This window comes from Salmo salar, chromosome ssa03, assembly GCF_905237065.1.
Source record: "Salmo salar chromosome ssa03, Ssal_v3.1, whole genome shotgun sequence".
In the NCBI taxonomy this organism is placed as follows: Eukaryota; Metazoa; Chordata; class Actinopteri; order Salmoniformes; family Salmonidae; genus Salmo; species Salmo salar.
This window is the reverse complement of record NC_059444.1, coordinates 99,925,804-99,939,404: the sequence shown is the minus strand read 5'-3', so window position 1 is coordinate 99,939,404 and position 13,601 is coordinate 99,925,804. Positions and strand designations below refer to the sequence as shown.

General features: G+C 46.8%; 1 protein-coding gene across 1 annotated transcript in view; it reads right to left on the bottom strand.

Annotated features, from left to right (window-relative positions):
• LOC106594088 (protein CLEC16A) overlaps positions 1–13,601 on the bottom strand; it is a 77,089-nt gene that overhangs the window by 35,806 nt on the left and 27,682 nt on the right. Inside the window, 2 exon segments of the mRNA XM_045715960.1 lie at positions 826–907; positions 9,378–9,627. Of these exon segments, the coding sequence (XP_045571916.1) occupies positions 826–907; positions 9,378–9,627 (332 nt within the window).

Here is a 13,601-nt window from a genome sequence, read left to right as displayed (position 1 = left end):
TCCCCTGGACTAGATAAACAATACTAAACCCTCCCCTAGATAAACAATACTAAACCCTCCCCTGGACTAGATAAACAATACTAAACCCTCCCCTAGATAAACAATACTAAACCCTCCCCTGGACTAGATAAACAATACTAAACCCTCCCCTGGACTAGATAAACAATACTAAACCCCCCCCTGGACTAGATAGACAATACTAAACCCTCCCCTAGATAAACAATACTAAACCCTCCCCTAGACTAGATAAACAATACTAAACCCTCCCCTGGACTAGATAAACAATACTAAACCCTCCCCTGGACTAGATAAACAATACTAAACCCTCCCCTGGACTAGATAAACAATACTAAACCCTCCCCTGGACTAGATAAACAATACTAAACCCTCCCCTGGACTAGATAAACAATACTAAACCCTCCCCTAGACTAGATAAACAATACTAAACCCTCCCTCTTGGTGTGTGTGTGTGTGTGTGTGTGTGTGTGTGTGTGTGTGTGTGTGTGTGTGTGTGTGTGTGTGTGTGTGTGTGCCTCTTCCTCTGTGTGTGTGTGTGCGTGTGTGTGTGTGTGCATGTAGTGTGTGTGTGTGTGTGTGCCTCTTCCTCTGTGTGTGTGTGTGCGTGTGTGTGTGTGTGCATGTAGTGTGTGTGTGTGTGTGTGTGTGTGTGTGTGTACCTCTTCCTCTGTGTGCGTGTGTGTGTGTGTGTGTAGTGTAGTGTGTGTGTGTGTGTGTGTGTGTGTCTGTGTGTGTGTGTGTGTGTGTGTGTGTGTGTGTGTGTGTGTGTAGTGTAGTGTGTGTACCTCTTCCTCTGTGTGCAGTGCAGCGGCAGCAGTCTTCTCTTCGTCAGTGATATTCTGTTCCGTCAGCGTGGACTTCCCTTTGTCCATCACCACCATCTCTATCTCTGGAGGACACACAGCCTGTTATTACACCACCAGGACACACAGCCTGTTATTACACCACCAGGACACACAGCCTGTTATTACACCACCAGGTCACACAGCCTGTTATTACACCACCAGGACACACAGCCTGTTATTACACCACCAGGACACACAGCCTGTTATTACACCACCAGGACACACAGCCTGTTATTACACCACCAGGACACACAGCCTGTTATTACACCACCAGGACACACAGCCTGTTATTACACCACCAGGACACACAGCCTGTTATTACACCACCAGGACACACAGCCTGTTATTACACCACCAGGACACACAGCCTGTTATTACACCACCAGGACACACAGCCTGTTATTACACCACCAGGACACACAGCCTGTTATTACACCACCAGGACACACAGCCTGTTATTACACCACCAGGACACACAGCCTGTTATTACACCACCAGGACACACAGCCTGTTATTACACTACAACACACAGCCTGTTATTACACCACCAGGACACACAGCCTGTTATTACACTACCAGAACACACAGCCTGTTATTACACCACCAGGACACACAGCCTGTTATTACACCACCAGGACACACAGCCTGTTATTACACCACCAGGACACACAGCCTGTTATTACACCACCAGGACACACAGCCTGTTATTACACCACCAGGACACACAGCCTGTTATTACACCACCAGGACACACAGCCTGTTATTACACCACCAGGACACACAGCCTGTTATTACACCACCAGGACACACAGCCTGTTATTACACCACCAGGACACACAGCCTGTTATTACACCACCAGGACACACAGCCTGTTATTACACCACCAGAACACACAGCCTGTTATTACACCACCAGGACACACAGCCTGTTATTACACCACCAGGACACACAGCCTGTTATTACACCACCAGAACACACAGCCTGTTATTACACCACCAGGACACACAGCCTGTTATTACACACCAAACACACAGCCTGTTATTACACCACCAGGACACACAGCCTGTTATTACACCACCAGAACACACAGCCTGTTATTACACCACCAGGACACACAGCCTGTTATTACACCACTAAAACACACAGCCTGTTATTACACCACCAGGACACACAGCCTGTTATTACACCACCAGGACACACAGCCTGTTATTACACCACCAGGACACACAGCCTGTTATTACACCACCAGGACACACAGCCTGTTATTACACCACCAGGACACACAGCCTGTTATTACACCACCAGGACACACAGCCTGTTATTACACCACCAGGACACACAGCCTGTTATTACACCACCAGGACACACAGCCTGTTATTACACCACCAGGACACACAGCCTGTTATTACACCACCAGGACACACAGCCTGTTATTACACCACCAGGACACACAGCCTGTTATTACACCACCAGGACACACAGCCTGTTATTACACCACTAAAACACACAGCCTGTTATTACACCACCAGGACACACAGCCTGTTATTACACCACCAAAACACACAGCCTGTTATTACACCACCAGGACACACAGCCTGTTATTACACCACCAGGACACACAGCCTGTTATTACACCACTAAAACACACAGCCTGTTATTACACCACCAGGACACACAGCCTGTTATTACACCACCAGGACACACAGCCTGTTATTACACCACCAGGACACACAGCCTGTTATTACACCACCAGGACACACAGCCTGTTATTACACCACCAGGACACACAGCCTGTTATTACACCACCAGGACACACAGCCTGTTATTACACCACCAGGACACACAGCCTGTTATTACACCACCAGGACACACAGCCTGTTATTACACCACCAGAACACACAGCCTGTTATTACACCACCAGGACACACAGCCTGTTATTACACCACCAAAACACACAGCCTGTTATTACACCACCAGGACACACAGCCTGTTATTACACCACCAGGACACACAGCCTGTTATTACACCACCAGAACACACAGCCTGTTATTACACCACCAGGACACACAGCCTGTTATTACACCACTAAAACACACAGCCTGTTATTACACCACCAGGACACACAGCCTGTTATTACACCACCAGGACACACAGCCTGTTATTACACCACCAGGACACACAGCCTGTTATTACACCACTAGAACACACAGCCTGTTATTACACCACCAAAACACACAGCCTGTTATTACACCACCAGGACACACAGCCTGTTATTACACCACCAGGACACACAGCCTGTTATTACACCACCAGGACACACAGCCTGTTATTACACCACCAGGACACACAGCCTGTTATTACACCACCAGGACACACAGCCTGTTATTACACCACCAGGACACACAGCCTGTTATTACACCACCAGAACACACAGCCTGTTATTACACCACCAGGACACACAGCCTGTTATTACACCACTAAAACACACAGCCTGTTATTACACCACCAGGACACACAGCCTGTTATTACACACTAAAACACACAGCCTGTTATTACACCACCAGAACACACAGCCTGTTATTACACCACCAGGACACACAGCCTGTTATTACACCACCAGGACACACAGCCTGTTATTACACCACCAGGACACACAGCCTGTTATTACACCACTAGGACACACAGCCTGTTATTACACCACCAGACACACAGCCTGTTATTACACCACCAGGACACACAGCCTGTTATTACACCACCAGGACACACAGCCTGTTATTACACCACCAGGACACACAGCCTGTTATTACACCACCAGGACACACAGCCTGTTATTACACCACCAGGACACACAGCCTGTTATTACACCACTAAAACACACAGCCTGTTATTACACCACCAGAACACACAGCCTGTTATTACACCACCAGGACACACAGCCTGTTATTACACCACCAGGACACACAGCCTGTTATTACACCACCAGAACACACAGCCTGTTATTACACCACCAGGACACACAGCCTGTTATTACACCACTAAAACACACAGCCTGTTATTACACCACCAGGACACACAGCCTGTTATTACACCACTAGAACACACAGCCTGTTATTACACCACCAGGACACACAGCCTGTTATTACACCACCAGGACACACAGCCTGTTATTACACCACTAAAACACACAGCCTGTTATTACACCACCAGGACACACAGCCTGTTATTACACCACCAGGACACACAGCCTGTTATTACACCACCAGGACACACAGCCTGTTATTACACCACCAGGACACACAGCCTGTTATTACACCACCAGGACACACAGCCTGTTATTACACCACCAGGACACACAGCCTGTTATTACACCACCAGGACACACAGCCTGTTATTACACCACCAGAACACACAGCCTGTTATTACACCACCAGGACACACAGCCTGTTATTACACCACCAGGACACACAGCCTGTTATTACACCACTAAAACACACAGCCTGTTATTACACCACCAGGACACACAGCCTGTTATTACACCACCAGGACACACAGCCTGTTATTACACCACCAAAACACACAGCCTGTTATTACACCACCAGAACACACAGCCTGTTATTACACCACCAGGACACACAGCCTGTTATTACACCACCAGGACACACAGCCTGTTATTACACCACCAGAACACACAGCCTGTTATTACACCACCAGGACACACAGCCTGTTATTACACCACTAAAACACACAGCCTGTTATTACACCACCAGGACACACAGCCTGTTATTACACCACCAGGACACACAGCCTGTTATTACACCACTAAAACACACAGCCTGTTATTACACCACCAGGACACACAGCCTGTTATTACACCACCAGGACACACAGCCTGTTATTACACCACCAGGACACACAGCCTGTTATTACACCACCAGGACACACAGCCTGTTATTACACCACCAGGACACACAGCCTGTTATTACACCACCAGGACACACAGCCTGTTATTACACCACCAGAACACACAGCCTGTTATTACACCACCAGAACACACAGCCTGTTATTACACCACCAGGACACACAGCCTGTTATTACACCACCAGGACACACAGCCTGTTATTACACTAAAACACACAGCCTGTTATTACACCACCAGGACACACAGCCTGTTATTACACCACCAGGACACACAGCCTGTTATTACACCACCAGAACACACAGCCTGTTATTACACCACCAGGACACACAGCCTGTTATTACACCACTAAAACACACAGCCTGTTATTACACCACCAGGACACACAGCCTGTTATTACACCACCAGGACACACAGCCTGTTATTACACCACCAGGACACACAGCCTGTTATTACACCACTAAAACACACAGCCTGTTATTACACCACCAAAACACACAGCCTGTTATTACACCACCAGGACACACAGCCTGTTATTACACCACCAGGACACACAGCCTGTTATTACACCACCAGGACACACAGCCTGTTATTACACCACCAGGACACACAGCCTGTTATTACACCACCAGGACACACAGCCTGTTATTACACCACCAGGACACACAGCCTGTTATTACACCACCAGGACACACAGCCTGTTATTACACCACCAAAACACACAGCCTGTTATTACACCACCAGAACACACAGCCTGTTATTACACCACCAGGACACACAGCCTGTTATTACACCACCAGAACACACAGCCTGTTATTACACCACCAGGACACACAGCCTGTTATTACACCTAAAACACACAGCCTGTTATTACACCACCAGGACACACAGCCTGTTATTACACCACCAGGTCACACAGCCTGTTATTACACCACCAGGACACACAGCCTGTTATTACACCACCAGGACACACAGCCTGTTATTACACCACCAGGACACACAGCCTGTTATTACACCACCAGGACACACAGCCTGTTATTACACCACCAGAACACACAGCCTGTTATTACACCACCAGGACACACAGCCTGTTATTACACCACCAGGACACACAGCCTGTTATTACACCACCAGGACACACAGCCTGTTATTACACCACCAGGACACACAGCCTGTTATTACACCACCAGGACACACAGCCTGTTATTACACCACTAAAACACACAGCCTGTTATTACACTAAAACACACAGCCTGTTATTACACCACCAGGACACACAGCCTGTTATTACACCACCAGGACACACAGCCTGTTATTACACCACCAGGACACACAGCCTGTTATTACACCACCAAAACACACAGCCTGTTATTACACCACCAGGACACACAGCCTGTTATTACACCACCAGGACACACAGCCTGTTATTACACCACCAAAACACACAGCCTGTTATTACACCACCAGGACACACAGCCTGTTATTACACCACCAGGACACACAGCCTGTTATTACACCACTAAAACACACAGCCTGTTATTACACCACCAGGACACACAGCCTGTTATTACACCACCAGAACACACAGCCTGTTATTACACCACCAGGACACACAGCCTGTTATTACACCACCAGGACACACAGCCTGTTATTACACCACTAAAACACACAGCCTGTTATTACACCACCAGGACACACAGCCTGTTATTACACTAACAACACACAGCCTGTTATTACACCACCAGAACACACAGCCTGTTATTACACCACCAGGACACACAGCCTGTTATTACACCACCAGGACACACAGCCTGTTATTACACCACCAGGACACACAGCCTGTTATTACACCACCAAAACACACAGCCTGTTATTACACCACTAAAACACACAGCCTGTTATTACACCACCAAAACACACAGCCTGTTATTACACCACCAGGACACACAGCCTGTTATTACACCACTAAAACACACAGCCTGTTATTACACCACCAGGACACACAGCCTGTTATTACACCACCAAAACACACAGCCTGTTATTACACCACCAGAACACACAGCCTGTTATTACACCACCAGGACACACAGCCTGTTATTACACCAAAACACACAGCCTGTTATTACACCACTAAAACACACAGCCTGTTATTACACCACCAGGACACACAGCCTGTTATTACACCACCAGGACACACAGCCTGTTATTACACCACCAGGACACACAGCCTGTTATTACACCACTAAAACACACAGCCTGTTATTACACCACCAGGACACACAGCCTGTTATTACACCACCAGGACACACAGCCTGTTATTACACCACCAAGACACACAGCCTGTTATTACACCACCAGGACACACAGCCTGTTATTACACCACCAGAACACACAGCCTGTTATTACACCACCAGAACACACAGCCTGTTATTACACCACCAGGACACACAGCCTGTTATTACACCACCAAGACACACAGCCCGTTATTACACCACCAGGACACACAGCCTGTTATTACACTAAAACACACAGCCTGTTATTACACCACCAGAACACACAGCCTGTTATTACACCACCAGGACACACAGCCTGTTATTACACCACCAGGACACACAGCCTGTTATTACACCACCAGGACACACAGCCTGTTATTACACCACCAGGACACACAGCCTGTTATTACACTAAAACACACAGCCTGTTATTACACCACCAGGACACACAGCCTGTTATTACACCACCAGGACACACAGCCTGTTATTACACCACCAGGACACACAGCCTGTTATTACACCACCAGGACACACAGCCTGTTATTACACCACTAAAACACACAGCCTGTTATTACACCACAAGACACACAGCCTGTTATTACACCACCAGAACACACAGCCTGTTATTACACCACCAGGACACACAGCCTGTTATTACACCACTAAAACACACAGCCTGTTATTACACCACCAGGACACACAGCCTGTTATTACACCACCAGGACACACAGCCTGTTATTACACCACCAGGACACACAGCCTGTTATTACACCACCAGGACACACAGCCTGTTATTACACCACCAGGACACACAGCCTGTTATTACACCACCAGGACACACAGCCTGTTATTACACCACCAGAACACACAGCCTGTTATTACACCACCAGGACACACAGCCTGTTATTACACCACCAAAACACACAGCCTGTTATTACACCACCAGGACACACAGCCTGTTATTACACCACCAGGACACACAGCCTGTTATTACACCACCAGGACACACAGCCTGTTATTACACCACCAGAACACACAGCCTGTTATTACACCACCAGGACACACAGCCTGTTATTACACCACCAGGACACACAGCCTGTTATTACACCACCAGAACACACAGCCTGTTATTACACCACCAGGACACACAGCCTGTTATTACACCACCAGGACACACAGCCTGTTATTACACCACCAGAACACACAGCCTGTTATTACACCACCAGGACACACAGCCTGTTATTACACCACCAGGACACACAGCCTGTTATTACACCACCAGGACACACAGCCTGTTATTACACCACCAGGACACACAGCCTGTTATTACACCACCAGGACACACAGCCTGTTATTACACCACCAGGACACACAGCCTGTTATTACACCACCAGGACACACAGCCTGTTATTACACTAAAGGACACACAGCCTGTTATTACACCACCAGGACACACAGCCTGTTATTACACCACCAGGACACACAGCCTGTTATTACACCACTAAAACACACAGCCTGTTATTACACCACCAGAACACACAGCCTGTTATTACACCACCAGGACACACGCCTGTTATTACACCACCAGGACACACAGCCTGTTATTACACCACCAGGACACACAGCCTGTTATTACACTAAAACACACAGCCTGTTATTACACCACCAGAACACACAGCCTGTTATTACACCACCAGGACACACAGCCTGTTATTACACCACTAAAACACACAGCCTGTTATTACACCACCAGGACACACAGCCTGTTATTACACCACCAGGACACACAGCCTGTTATTACACCACCAGGACACACAGCCTGTTATTACACCACTAAAACACACAGCCTGTCATATGGGTGGGGGATATGAATCGTAATAATGTAGTCATGTGAAAACACCAGGAGAGATGAGAGACAGGCGGAGAGGTGAGGAGCACAGGGTGAAATGGTGTCACAGTGGAGACCGGGGGAGGGAGACCGCAGGCGTAACCGTGGGAGACCGCGGGTAGTGACAGTTGTAACCGTGGAGACCGTAGTGAGTGACAGTGACAGGCTTAGTCTCCAAACTGGATTTTAGTGTTCAGATGAAAAAACGGACCTATTAATTCAGTCTTCAGGGAGAAGACAGCGAGATACTGATCTACAGGTCTGCGTTTTATATTCATTTGACTAGAATTTAATCTATTGAGGTATTTTTTATAATTTATTTCAGAGGGTGACAGTTTGGAGAGGAGGGCCACTGCCGCACTGGCTACTGGGTAGGTAATCACAGGGTGGTGATGGGATATGTAGTTCTCCTGTCCTGTACACACACTCACACTCACCTTCCATCTCCCCACTTGTCCTGCTGCTTCCCTTACTGCTCCCTTCTGTACCTTTAGCCTTCTCCCTCTCCCTCTCGCTGTCCTCCAAGCCCTCCTCTCCTCCTCCCGGCCTCTCCTCTTCCTCCTCTTCTCCCAGGTTCTTATAGTTGGGGCGTTTCTGGGCTCGCTTGCGCCCCCGATTGCAGGACAGCTCCAGAGACCGCTCCAGAGACTCAGGAGGCTTGGTGAAGCGACGGACGCCTGCACTGACCTGGAGAGACAGAGGAAGGAAGGAAGGAAGGGAGGGAGGGAGAGAGGGATGCGGGGGAGAGAGAGAGATGGGGAGAGAGAGAGAGGGAGGGAGGGAGGAGGGAGGGAGGGAGGGAGGGAGGGAGGGAGGGAGGGAGGAGGGAGGGAGGGAGGGAGGGAGGGAGGGAGGGCGAGGGAGGGAGGGAGGGAGGGAGGGAGGGAGGGAGGGAGGGAGGGAGGGAGGGAGGGAGGGAGGGAGAGAGCGAAAATGTTAAACACACAATGCTCATAGATGAAAGACAGTCAAGGACTTTGTAACTTTGTATAGTCTGGGTGGTAAATTCTGTCTCCATTTTGTTAGTCTGTGGTAAATTCTGTCTCCATTTTGTATAGTCTGGGTGGTGAGTTCTGTCTCCATTTTGTATAGTCTGTTTGTTAGCTACTGATCAACAACAAGTGGCCAACCAGAGGACAGTTCCTGGATCAGTTGGCCAACCAGAGGACAGTTCCTGGATCAGTTGGCCAATCAGAGGACAGTTCCTGGATCAGTTGGCCAATCAGAGGACAGTTCCTGGATCAGTTGGCCAACCAGAGGACAGTTCCTGGATCAGTTTATTAGCTACTGATCAACAACAAGTGGCCAACCAGAGGACAGTTCCAATTCATCCCAAAGAACTTCCATGGGGTTAAGGTTAGGACTCTGTGCAGGCCAGTCAAGTTCTTCCAGTAAGAGTTTTAACAGGACCCACCACAGAACAGAACAGTCTTCCATTGACTGACAGTAACAGTCAATGGAAGACGAGAATATCTAGGCCCGAGTTGAGCTACGTGACCACAGTGTGTGTGTGTGTGTGTGGTTGGTTCATCTTCTAATCTTCGGCCTGTCATTTCGTCTAAGGCTGTCATCCATTAACCACAATACACCACTGCTAACAGGAAGTGATCTCGCCTGCTGAGAAGAGGCCTGTTAAGCTGGTGTGAGTTTAGAGTAAACAGGTCCCTGGTGTTTGGAGGTGTGGGGGTGATGGTGTGTGTGTAATAATAATAATCTCCTTATCTCCTCTAGATATAATTTTACATAAACAACGACATGTTTTCAGCTGGAAGAAATCCCCCCCCCCTTTTAAAAATGATCTGGATCTTCCTGGTGCAGACAACGGACAACAGTCTACTTTCCATCCCATAAGGAAGTGAATTAATTAATTAATTAATGAACGTATGTGTGAATGAATTTACATATGGTATAAACAACCTTAATGTGATATTTCAGTTTTTTATTTTATTTTAATACATTTGCTAAAATGTCAAGAAACCTGTTTTTTACTTTGTTATTATGTTGTATTGTGTGTAGATTGATGAGGAGGGGGTGGAGGGGTAAAAACAATTTAATCCATTTTAAAATAAGGATTTATTAATGTAATAAAACGTGGAAAAAGTCAAGGGGTCTGAATACTTTTCCCGAATGCTACTGTAGCAGACACATCACCAATTAGAGATTACAGTCACGTACACAAACAATCCTCCACTTTTAAAACTGCACCACATTCTAGGAACCACGTTTTGTTGCATTGAAGGTGTGCGTGTGTGTGTGTGTGTGTGTGTGTGTGTGTGTGTGTGTGCGTGTGTGCTTGCAGCAGGTGTACAGCCAGTCTGCAGCAAGCAGGTTCTGGTAAACCACTCACGTTTAGAAGAAGGAAAATGATAGCCACAGACCACACACACGTAAGACACACGCAAGACAGTCACATCGCATGTTCTTCACCAGTGAGAGAGGCCGTGTTGTTACCAAAACAAATTATGACTCAGAAATGAACACCGTGTGTGTGTGTGTGTGTGTGTGTGTGTGTGTGTGTGTGTGTTTTACACACCTGATGTAAGAGCGAGAGATAGACACAGTTGAAGTGGGAAGTGTACATACACTTAGGTTGATGTCATTAAAACTCGTTTTCAACCACTCCACAAATGTTTTGTTAACAAACTATAGTTTTGGCAAGTCGGTTAGGACATCTACTTTGTGCATGACACAAAGTCATTTTGTCAACAATTGTTCACAGGCAGATTATTTCACTTATAATTCACTGTATCACAATTCCAGTGGGTCAGAAGTTTACATACACTAAGTTGACTGTGCCTTTAAACAGCTTGGAAAATTCCAGAAAATGATGTCATGGCTTTAGAAGCTTCTGATAGGCTAATTGACATCATTTGAGTCCATTGGAGGTGTACCTGTGGATGTATTTCAAGGCCTACCTTCAAACTCACTGCCTCTTTGCTTGACATCATGGGAAAATCAAAAGAAATCAGCCAAGACCTCAGAAGAAAAAAGATTGTAGACCTCCACAAGTCTGGTTCATCCTTGGGAACAATTTCCAAACGCCTGAAGGTACCACGTTCATCTGTACAAACAATAGTACCCAAGTATAAACACCATGGGACCAAGCAGCCGTCATACCGCTCAGGAAGGAGACACGTTCTGTCTCCTAGAGATGAACTTACTTTGGTGAGAAAAGTGCAAATCAATCCCAGAACAACAGCAAATGACCTTGTGAAGATGCTGGAGGAAACAGGTACAAAAGTATCTATATCCACAGTAAAATGAGTCCTGTATCGACATAACCTGAAAGGCCGCTCAGCAAGGAAGAAGCCACTGCTCCAAAACCACCATAAAAAAGCCAGACTACGGTTTGCAACTGCACATGGGGACAAAGATCATACTTTTTGGAGAAATGTCCTCTGGTCTGATTAAACAATACAAGAACTGTTTGGCCATAATGAGCATCGTTATGTTTGGAGGAAAAAGGGGGAGGCTTGCAAGCCGAAGAACACCATCCCAACCGTGAAGCACGGGGGTTGCAGCATCATGTTGTGGGGAAGGTTTGCTGCAGGAGGGACTGGTGCACTTCACAAAATAGATGGCATCATGAGGAAGGAAAATGATGTGGATATATTGAAGCAGCATCTCAAGACTTCAGTCAGGAAGTTAAAGCTTGGTCACAAATGGGTCTTCCAAATGGACAATGAACCCAAGCATACTTCCAAAGTTGTGGCAAAATGGCTTAAGGACAACAAAGTCAAGGTATTGGAGTGGCCATCACAAAGCCCTGACCTCAATCCCATAGAACATTTGTGGGCAGAACTGAAAAAGTGTGTGTGAGCAAGGAGGCCTACAAACCTGACTCGGTTACACCAGCTCTGTCAGGAGGAATGGGCCAAAATTCACCCAATTTATTGTGGGAAGCTTGTGGAAGGCTACCTGAAACGTTTGACCCAAGGTAAACAATTTAAAGGCAATGCTACCAAATACTAATTGAGTGTATGTAAACTTCAGACCCACTGGGAATATGATGAAAGAAATAAAAGCTGAAATAAATCATTCTCTCTACTATTATTCTGACATTTCACATCTTTAAAATAAAGTGGTGATCCTAACTGACTTAAAACAGGGCATTTTTACTAGGATTAAATGTCAGGAATTGTGAAAAACTGAGTTTAAATGTATTTGGCGAAGGTGTATGTAAACTTCCGACTTCAACTGTACATACAAACACACACACACACACACACACACACACACACACACACACACACACACACACACACACACACACACGAAACCGTCAGCGCAAAAGTCTTGACTGACTGTTAGGCTGAGAGCCATACCCTTTACAGACAATACACAGTTTAGATAGCTAATACCCAGAATGCTTGGTTCCTCCACCCCCATATAGATTGGGGGGGGGACCATAAGCCACCTTGGGTTCATCCTGTCTTTATCTGCACCTTATCTTAACCCCCCCCAGGAACCTGGCCTAATTTCCCAGATGCCAGGATGTCTAAGGGCCACTGAGGCCTTTGTTCTACTGCTCTCTAGCACAGTTACAACCACCCTACATCCTGTTACTGGAACACCAGCTGTACCGTTTCAAAAGCACAAAGTCAACCAGTTGTTTGCTCCAGATATATCTAGTAAAACCATACGCCCAGATTAGCTGCAGG